At 47.5% G+C, this 10,941-nt stretch overlaps 1 protein-coding gene across 1 annotated transcript; it reads left to right on the top strand.

Annotated features, from left to right (window-relative positions):
- Window positions 1–1,056: 1,056 nt before the first annotated feature.
- On the top strand, window positions 1,057–3,591 carry NKX2-8 (NK2 homeobox 8). The gene is made up of 2 exons (XM_002199795.5): window positions 1,057–1,418; window positions 2,490–3,591. Exons 1-2 carry the CDS (start codon window positions 1,253–1,255, stop codon window positions 3,032–3,034), a joined length of 711 nt encoding a protein of 236 aa, XP_002199831.5. The 5' UTR covers window positions 1,057–1,252; the 3' UTR covers window positions 3,035–3,591.
- Window positions 3,592–10,941: the final 7,350 nt, after the last annotated feature.

Raw genomic sequence — 10,941 nt, 5'->3', positions numbered from 1 at the left:
TAAGTCCTCGGCGGCCACCGCGGCCGGGGACAGGGCCACCCGGTGAAAGGATGAGACTGAGAGAAGGCGCTTGTCCCGCGGAGCTGCCGCCGGGCGCTCCCGAACCGTGCCCAGACAGTGTCAGCACCCTCCTCCCGGGGGGCGCCGGTTCTCGGCTTCGCTCGCTGCCTCTTTCGGCAGATGAAGCGGCGGTCGGCAGGGACTGCGCGGATAAATAGACGCACCGTGTTTGATCTTTTCTCCCCCTCCCCAGCTGGAGTCGTTTCACTCACTCACACACCCCGCCCTAAGAGATATTCCCTGGGTTATTACAAGACAAACTGGTGATTTAAAAAAAAAAAAAAAAAAAAATCACCCCTACCCCCGTCCTGACTCTTTCATGTAGACCGAGTATACCAAGCTCCCGCTATCATCTTTCTCGAGAAAAAGGTGCACCTTCCATCTACCATGCCCAGGAGATGCAAAAAACCCCATCCCAGAGATCCCATTCCTTAACGCACACAGCCGCCAACCTTCCCCGCCGAGACCTCGGTCGAGGTGTGAAAAATGCCCAGTTGAGGGTAGGAAACCTGCCAACAAGAAGAGAATTTGAGGTAGCACTGCAAACAGCCCGGCAAATAAAACAACGACTTAAATTCCATCCAGAATTTAAAGAAAGAGGCAAGAGAGAGGGGAAAATAAAGAGGGAGAAGTGGGGAGGGGGCTCTCGGCATGCTCTGCGGATGTCCTGGGAGGATTCACTTTGTCTGCGGATAGAAGGGACGCTGGTGGCTTCGGTGGCGGATGGAGGGGGGTGGTTGTTGGTCATCCACATGCCACCCAAGATGTTATTCACTGCTAACAATTACCATTATCTGTCCCCACTTTTGGCTAATCAGACAGAATATGTAATGATGACGCCTGTTTCCTGCTGTCTTTGGGAGGTAACGGGTTATTCTCTCATGGGGGTGGCGGGAGGGGGGGTTACACCTACTCCCATTAGGGCTTTAGCACTTGACTAATTCAGGTACTTAGCATCCTATAGACAGGGACGGTTTGAAAGCAGGCAGTGTTTGCAGTGGGGAGGACTGTTTATATAAACAGGACACCTCTGTAAACGACACTAATATTTGGGGGTAGGTGGAGATGGAAAAGAAGGTCCTCTTGAGCCGAGAGATTCCCCAGTAACTGGACGCAATCCTTTCCCTGCAGCTTTTAAGAAAGGGGGTTCGGTTTGGGGTGATATTTTTTGGGGGTGTGTGCATAACCTACCATGGCCACATCTGGGAGGATCAGTTTTACAGTGAGGAGCATTTTGGATTTACCAGAGCAGGATGCTAATAGCATAAAGCAAGCTTCTGACCATCGCCACTCAGCCGAGAACTACACCGGATCGCCGTATCGAGGGTGGATAGAAACAGACAGGAATCACTATCCCTGTGAGTATAAAACGGACAGGAATTCGCTATCTCTGCACAATTATCTCTTATTTGTTTCTCCCCATTCCTTTGACGAAGATGCGAAGCAGCGATTTGACAGTGTACATAGCCTACAGGATCGAGGGAATCCAGGCTGGGAGTTTTATAAAATATTACTAAATTTCAACAACGAATAAGCAGAAATGTCCCGGGCACGATCTTAAGACAGAAACGATGGTTTGGTTTTTGTTGTGGGTTATTTTGGGAGGCTTTGAGGGTTTTTTTTTGGTAGAAAGTGCATATTCCCAGCTATGGCAGAAACCAAAATCTCAGGCTGTGTCCACATTTCTCTGTGCGCTTATCATTTAAGCCTTCTTCCCGGGTTAGTTTTTTTACCCCCGTTTCACTGTTGCAAGAAATCCTGTATTTTTGTGCTGAGGGGTTTGAGGCCATGCCACGCTCTGCAGAGGAAAGCTGAGCGACCCCCGGTGCCTCGCCTCCCCGAGCTGCCGCGGAGCGCCCTGCGCCACCGCCTAGATCCAAGAACCTGTCACTGCGGCGGGCAGGCTGCAGCTCGCAAACCCGGCTGTACAGCACATAAATTGTGCCACAGATATACGGCGTTTACTGTATACCTGTGTACGCAGGGTGCGCAGGGGGATATCGTCCTCTGAGTGGGCGCGGGAACACCCCGGGATAGGTTAAATATTAAGGTAATCGAGTGGCGAGTGAAAAGCAGTTATGAAAGGACCGGGGAGACGCATATTCTGTTTCAGTGCCCAGGGAACACGAGGGCTGGCAGCCCGCAATCCTCAGGATGTGCACGGCGAAGTGGCTGTGCCCCTGCTGGGATTACCAGCGGGGAAAAGCGGGTCCCAGCCCGGAGGACAGCCCGCTCGGTTCCGTGGGCTAGGTTTAATGTGTTCGTGGGGTTTGCTCACATTTATCGTTGACTTTTGGGATTAATCCGGCCCGGTAGACAGACGGGGCTCTCCCTGCGAGATGCGTTTCAGCTCTCGGCGGCCTCCTCGATGCCCGCCGCGCTCCCCGGCCCCGGCTGCTCCCTCTCTCTAACTCACTCGCTGTCCCCAGCTTCCGACGAGAGCGGCCCGGAGATGAGCTTGCCCGACTCCACCCAAAGGTCGCTCCCCGCCCGCGGCTCGGAGGCCGAGGAGAAGAAGAAGAAGCGGCGGGTGCTCTTCTCCAAGGCGCAGACGCTGGAGTTGGAGCGGAGGTTCCGGCAGCAGCGATACCTTTCGGCGCCCGAGCGGGAGCAGCTGGCCCGGCTGCTCAGCCTCACCCCCACCCAGGTGAAGATCTGGTTCCAGAACCACCGCTACAAGATGAAGCGGGCGCGGAGCGAGGGCCCCGGCAGCCCCCAGCCGCGCCCGCCGGCCCTGCTGCGCCGGGTGGTGGTGCCGGTCCTGGTGCGGGACGGGGAGCCCTGCCGCGGCTGCCCCGCCAGTCCACCGGCTCCCACGGCGCGCCCCAAGCTGGGCTGCGCCCTGGCGGGGTGCAGCGCCCAGGCCGCCCTCGCCTTGCAGGGCTACCGAGCCTGCCCGCCCGCCGCCGCCCTCGGCGTCTTCCCCGCGTACCAGCACTTAGCGCACCCCGCCGTCGTCTCCTGGGGATGGTGACAGCGGCACTCAGCCCTCCGGGGCCGGACTCATCCCACGGGCGCGGGGCCGCCGCCCCAGCCCCGGGCCGTAGCGCGGGGAAGGCGCCGCGGGGCAGGGGCACCGCTCGGGCGGGCCGGGCCGGGCCGGGCTCGGGCGGCGGAGCGCGGCTCCGGGGCGGCGGCAGGCCGGGACGAAGCTGGCCGGGGCCACGCTCCCCTACACCGGCCTCACCCGAGGGCGAGGATGCCGCGTGAGGCGCGAATTTTGTAAAACCTCCTCTCCTCCTCCTTCTCCTGTTCGAGAGATTCCTTGTTAAAAATTAATGGTCATCCTAGCAATCTAGTGTATTTTTAAAATAGCTGACTCTTCCAGTGACTAATAAAATGACTTTTGGCAAATAAATTTTTCCTGGCGGAGAAGTGTACTTTTGACAATTTGGACTGTTTCGTAGGATTGCCTCCTGTGGTATAAAATCCTAAATACTTGTCTCAATATCTCCAGTTGAATTTGACTTTCAATTTATTTTATTTTATCCATATGAGCCGGTAAATGGCAAATAAATTTTGCTGCAAGCATCTCACTGTAAACGCGATCATAATTCCTACAGGAAGTGTGAGCCCAGAGTCTCTCGCTCTGTCAACTCCCTCTCCCACGACTTTGCGTTTTAAGCGGCGATGTCTTCCACAGAGGCACTAAGGCAGGATCCAGAATTAAGCCAATCTTTCCGTTAGCCTGAAACCGTTCCAAATTTCTACTGGGGAAGGATAGCCAAGAAAATTACGTTTTGAAACTATTTGATAAACTACCGATTTTATTGCCTTGGGGTGAAAATAATACTATATATTATCTGCCAACCGCCAAAGGGGAAAAGCCCTAAAACTCCCTACAAAGCTAAACCCAGGTCCCTGAAATACGGACTAGACCGGCTGCTTCCATCCCTCCGACGGCACCTGCAGATCATGAACGCTGAGGGAATATTTGGGGCAAAGATCCCAGGGGGACTGATACAGACAACGTGGCCGCCGAGGAAAAGGTGTCGACGGAAAGGGACCCGTAGGAGATATTTAAATGGGGTGTGTGGCTTGTTTGTTTGTTTGTTTGTTTGTTTTTAATTCCCTGGAAGGGGTTAATTTTGAACGCGGTATGTCCCTGGCATGTGATGTGCTGCCTACACATCCCGGAGAGCCCACGGAGAGCGAAGATGGGAGGTGCTGCCGTCGCGGATGAGGAGGCGACCAAAAGCGCACAGCAGCCTCCGTGGGTGATTTCGGCCGCCGCCTCCGCCAGAATGGCCCCGCTCTCCTCCCAGCCCTACCTTACCCAGGGCTTCGCACCCTCCACCTGAGCGGCTCGGTGTCGCCTCTGTCCTCGGTGCGGGAGGATCAGAGCCACTACAGCGCGGGACAGGCTGGGGAGAACGGAGGGGCGCCAGTCCTCCCACCTACATCTCCTCCCCGCCTGCACAGGAGCCGTGTGCCAAGACGGAGGCACAGAGCGGATCAGGCCTCTGGGATGTGCGGGAAGGACCTGGGGAAACATAGCTTCTGTGTCACCTGGGTTTGGTTTTATTGGTTGGTTGGTTGGTTGGTTGGTGGGTTTTGATTTTTTTTTTGTTGTTGTTGTCTTTCCCTCGCCCCTGTCCCTTTATTTTCCCTCCTGCCATCCGAAATCTTTTTTTTTTTTTCGTCTCAGCTGCTGGCCACCTTGTCTCCCATATGGATGGGGTTATCTTAGAAGAATCTCCCAGAGAATCGCTCCTTAAACCTCCTTTTGTCTTGGAGGTTGAAAAGAGCATTGTTGTGCATGAAAAGGACCTAGACAAAATCCGCACTGTTTCGATTCAGGACTGTTTAATCAGTCCCTAGTGACAATTTTATGGGTTTTAGGCGGTACAATAGCATCTTTTAAAACCTTGTGGCCTTCATGAAAACAAAGGGCTTGAATTTTATGGGCTTACAACTCCAATTAGAACAGTGCCAATGTGTATGGGAGATTATCAAATTTGTATCATAAAACCCCTCTAATAATAAATGATTACTGGAAGCTGGGGAGGGGCGGGGGTAGAAAGGACCCAGACTTCAAGCAATGGACTTTGTCGCGTGTAGTTTTAAAAGTACAGATGCTGCCCTCCATTTTAACCCTTTGCAACCCAGCTATGCAGCAGGATCATCTGTGAAAAATAGTGTGATAACGTCATTAGAAAAGGAAACAAAGACAACGGGACAAGACTGCTCCTCCTCAGCACAAATCTACCTTCCATCAGCTTGCCGAGTGTTTGCAGCATCTCACCTGGAAGGATCCTTCCCTGGCTTCTCGCTGCAGGACAGCAGCTGCTGTCCTGTCCAAGAGCCCGCACACCTCCATAGGAAGGCTCTGCAAAATAGGAGGGCTTCCTTAAATTACTGCTTTTATGAGCTACTGTAGATCCAGGTAACGACAGGGGATGTCCCTTCCCAATCCCACGTTGCAGTGATTTTCTCTGATCACCAGCTACAATGTCACCTGATGTGGGTTTCTTCACAAAAAATGTGCGATTTGTGAGTGTTGCCTTTTACCAAGTCCAGGGAATGAGAAAGGTCCAGTACCCAGGCACTAGCAAAGGCTAACAAGGTGCTCTTGCAGGGTAAGTGAAGGCATCATTACAGGGGTACGGGGAAGATGGCAGAGACATATTCAAGCATGAAAAAAAGTAGCCCTCTATTTTAATTCACCCAAGTAGAAAGAAGAATATTAAATATTGAGGCAATTCAATAGTCTATGGAGATTTACAGTAAAGAAAAAGCCTTGTGAAGAGGATAGGATGGGACTGAAAATATTATTTTTTCCTGACAGAAACAAATTAATCTATCCAAATTTGAAGCACATTTAGCAAGGAAAATAGTTAACTTTACCAACAGTTAAGTTATATCTAGGAGGTACTTCTTAACAAGTGCCACTGATAACAGCTTTAGGACAAGAGAAAATTAGCACCTTTCAGTGTAGTTTCTGCTAATTTGACTTGTTTTTTGATAAGGCATAAAATCATCTCAGTTATTGGTTTGGATTTTTTCGTCTCCTCCTCAAAGGGGTGAACGCACAGTTTCTGCCTTTTCTCTTTCTTTTTCTCCACCAGTCTCATTGTTACTTTCACCCTGCAAACAGACCTGTGAATTTCACTGAAACTAATGAATAAGCATACCATGATCAAGACCTAATGCCATCTTCAGCTAATGAAAAGCATTGCTAACATCTACAAACATATTCCTGTGTGCTTCATTCTTAGCTAGTAAATAAACTTTTGACTTTGCAAAGGCCCAGCCCTGTTTCAGTGGGAGCCCCTGGGCACATGTTTGTTAACTTAGAACTGAGACATCAAGACAAGTCACCAGACTGCCTCTATTTTTTGGACAAGGGTTCTGAAAGAGCATATGATCCAGCCTCTTTGTTATACTTCATGAACAAGTTGAGCGTACCCCTCCCAATGCACATCCATCATTCATCTTTGTATATACACACACCATACATTTAAAAAATTACAACAGATGAAAAACATCACCTCTGAAGCAGAGCTCTGCCATGCTCCAAATTCTCTTGTCACTGAGTTAGGAAAGGCTCCTGGCAGCCTTGCAGTATGTATGTCTTGGTTAATGACCCATCTGAACTGTGCTGTTATCTAAGTGCAGGTCAGGTCTGTCAAAACTTTTGGAATTTCATCCCCTTGTACCTTGGAGCATTTGATGGGAATAGGCCTTCCACCCTTGCTGAGAGCCCGGCGCAGTGAGCTCACTTTGCTTTCAGAAACTGGTGGTGTCCAACTCTATTTGAGGAGAAGCCCAGTTCTGGCTCTCCCTGTCCTCGGTGACCCTCAGAAGTTGCAGTTCATTGTTTAAGGTAGTGTCTCACTGGACTTGAGTCCTTGATAGCTGCTGCTTCTTGGGAAAGGGGAACAGCTAAGATAAAAGGAAGAAGAAGGAGGAAGAGGGGTCGTTCAGAGCTCTGGAATTTGTTTTCCCCAGTAACTGTTGTCTGATGAACACTTGCCTGCCCAAGAGAAGAAATGAATTGTTTTGCTTTGTTTGTGTGAGTGACCTTTGTTTTCCCTCTTAAATTGCCTTTATCTCAACCCATGAATTTTCTCACTTTTTCTTTTTAATTCTCTCCCCATCCCCTCAGTGGCAGAATGTGTGGTGCTTAGTTGCTGGCTGGAGTTAAACCATGGCACTCAGTTTAAAGCAAACTTCCTGTGGGAAAGGAGGCAATGGATGGAGAGATACCCACAGCAGAAAAGTTGCTTTATGCTCCTCAAGCATAGAGCTCAAGTAACACTCAGGAGCAGAGGAGCTCAGATCAACAGAAACACTATTAAAATTACTTTTAAAAAATCACACAACTACTGGGTGTAACAAGCCTAAAGAGATCTCTGTCTGCCACTAAGCAAAATTTATTGAGCTATGAGATCAGGTTGCTTTTTGTCATATTCAGGCTCACAATTGCCTTCTAAATGATAAAGAAAATCAACTCTCTAGACCAAGGATGTTGGCAGTTTTCACCATTTTCTCCAGTGTTTTCTATTTAAAAGAGGTCATAAAGTGTTCTGGAAAAAGCAAAGATATGTCCAGAACACAGCTACAACTTCTTTAATATTCAGGACCAATATGGAGAAAAGTCCATTTCTGACATCTGCTGGTTTCAGGCTACCTTCCTAAATAAAAGGAGACCAAATCATTTACTTCTTCACAGGCCTTTGCTCAGTCAGTTCTTAAACTTCAGAGTTAGATATCCTCTTCAGAATCTCACAAAATTTGATCCCAGATGAGTAATACTTTAAATGAGAAAAGAAACAGAGAGAGATAGCAAAAAGACATAGGAAAACCAGTAACAACAGTGAAAAGATTAAATCTCCTCACCATTTTGTGCACAGGATGTATTTTCATGGGACTGCCCTTGCTGCTTTTGAATGGTCAGGGGCATCTCCCATGCAAGACAGCCCTGCTCATTAGTTCATAGTGTGGACAGAAATTTCTTGATATTTCCACAATGTTTGACTTTGCAATATTTTTTGGAAGGAAACATCTGACTTTTTACACTGAGAATGCAGTTTTCCCCTTATGTCCTTATTTTCCTGTTTGAGTTTGTGGGGGGTTTCGTACTAAGGTAATGGCTTTATGATATTCAACACTAATCACAATTTTACTAAATCATAAATATAGCCACTTAAAAATATAATAAAATATCGATCTGGAGAGAAAAAAACTTTCTGTTGTTTGTGTGCATTCATGTAGAGTTCCTAATTGGACACATCTGCTTTCTGCAAAATGCAGTATTATCCATGACGATTGCTTTGCCATCACACTTCAGAAAACTCCTCTTCTGCTGCTTGCTGGGCACCATTTGGGAGGTGCTCATGATCTCTTCCATTTCTCTGTTGTTTTCAGGGAGCTTCCTGTTATCAGATATCCTTCTTTGCTATTTGTATGCACAGTTAAAGGGTGTGACTGTTTTTACTCAGCTTTTCCCTTTACTTCTCCTACTGGCCTCAGGATGCTACTGTTGGGGTCTTCAGTGTTGAAGTTCTGCCTTCATCACCACAAGTATTAGCTCTGTGCATGGTTTACTTGCCTTCTGTTGGTGGTTGAGATGGTGCTAATACTCTTTCCTCCCTCATATTTTCTTTTTAAACCAGTAACTTAGCACTCTATTTTCTTCACTCGTGTCTAATATAATGATCTTGGGGAAATAATTTTACTACCATGTAAAATTCAGTCTCAGTTTTCACAGTACCAATGTGTACATGTGTGAATACTGCCACATTTTTTGTATTCAGATTTGGCTACTGAAAAATAACTTAATGCTTCAAAGAAACCTAGACTTTTTTATTGGTTTTGGCTTTAAGTACTATAGTTTAAATACTCCTTGGGCAACAGAGAGTTGAGTTTTGAGTGCACTGAAATTTCAAGACCCTACAAGAATACTGTTCTGGCATTTACATTTTAAAAAGATGTTGAAGCACTCAAGTGCCATTGTGGAAGAACTTCAGGAAAGATGAAGGCTTGGCCATCATCCTGTGGCGTCAAGGTTGGGGTAGGTGTCCTGTCTATTCTAACTTACCAAAGAGGCTGGTGAAACAACAGATGTAAAAGCATTCACGCAGCAAACATAATTTTGGGCATAAAAGACCTTTCTGTTCAGCAGCAATGTTTAATGAGGTCAAATAGTTTGACAAAGTCTACTCTGAAATTTGTCACATCTCCTAACTAGTAGAATAATAAAGCCTTTTTTACCAGGATTTGGTGACAAAATCCCCAACTCTGAAAACATTTCATAGGATATTTGAGCAAAAATGTTCTTATTTAGTCATAGATATTTGCCTTGTGCTGAGAATGAATCCCCATGGCTCATAGTGTATTGGAGATGACAGTGCTTGTTCAGAACTGACCCTTCTGATCTTTCAGTATGTACATTTCTATTTGCTACCTGGTGGACTTTAGGTATGCAAATTATCACCACTCTTGAGCTACTTTGCTTTCAGATAATCATGAAAGAACCCAATCAATCAGTATTAAAAAGAGGATTTTGCACCAGGTATAGGTAGAAAGCTCTTCAATGCTACAGTTGCATATGACAACCACCAGGTAAATGACTTGCCTAGAAGAGCTGCTGAATTTGGGATAGATGCAGCTGCAAGGGCAGTGCTGAGGCTGTGTAACAGTACAGGCTCTTGTTTGCTGCGTGGCGTGGCCCCACAGCCACATTGCTGATGGCAGGTGGGGGCTCTCCTGGGCTGCTTGAAAAATCTGCACCCAGCTGCACGTAACACTCTGTGTCTCTATTTCTGGCAGCCCCCACCTACAAGTGTGCAGCTATCCTAAGGCAGTGATGATAGCAGAAGGCCAGATCCTCACCATTCTCCCCAGCACCTTTTCCCCTGTGCTATGGCAGCATGAAAATCACCCACGCTGTCTTAGGTCTCCTTTTGGTCACTGTCCTTTCTCCCTCTAGCACTGACTTCACAGAAAATGGGGGCTGCTAAGGGCATCTTGACTTCCAAGGGCACCTTGTAACAGCTGGGAAAAGAGTTGAAAAATCAGGAGGCTGAGGAAATGTACGTGTGACTGTCTTGCTTTCTCTTTCCTCTTTCCTTGCTCTCTCTCTCCACCATCAGGCTATGCCTACTATGGAATCAGGCCAGTAGCTGCTCCTAACAGCCTCACTTTGCATTTTTCACTATTGTCACTGTATCAGCCAATCATGTAAAAAAAATTACATATTGACTTGGCAGGTGCTTCTGTTTTGAACATGATTAAATAACTTTTTATTGTCATCTTCAAAGCATTCTTACGGTCATTTACTGAGTGAAAGGGGCTCTGATTTTGTGAGTATCTGCCAGAATATGTTTGATCCTGTCATCATTTCTTCAGAAAATCACGCGCCTGTAGCTAGAGCGCAAGATATGGTAAGTGCATGAATTGTCCATTGCACTCTGCACTTACAACACTGCCTTCATTGTCAATGATAACAACAGCAGGGGAGAGATCTTGGGAGCTAAACTACCTGCTGTTTTCTCCTTGATGTTTGAGCTCTTGGATGCTGCATGAATCTCAGAGATACAAGGAGTCACTTCTCTGTTGATGCCCAATTTTATGGGTTGTTTAAACACGGTATGGTGTTGTAATTAGAGCTGACAAGAAAGGAGAATTTCTGTTTCAGAGGACATGCTGGGTGTTTCATTGTGCATCAGCATGGCAGAATTAAAGCACTGACCGAGACCTGGGCCATGCTTTGCTGCTGCTCTTGGAGCTGCTCTGTGGGTTTTCCTTGGACACCCAATTTTGAATTCCCATCAAGCTCCCACATATTGAACACTATTCACATGTACCACTCAAATTTCCCAATTCCGCTGAATCAGCACTTTGCTGCAAAAAAAACAGAGCACTCCCTGTCAGCAT

This window comes from Taeniopygia guttata, chromosome 5 (assembly GCF_048771995.1).
Source record: "Taeniopygia guttata chromosome 5, bTaeGut7.mat, whole genome shotgun sequence".
NCBI classification, from domain to species: Eukaryota; Metazoa; Chordata; class Aves; order Passeriformes; family Estrildidae; genus Taeniopygia; species Taeniopygia guttata.
The sequence above is the reverse complement of the archived record's forward strand: the minus strand, read 5'-3'. Positions and strand labels throughout refer to the sequence as shown.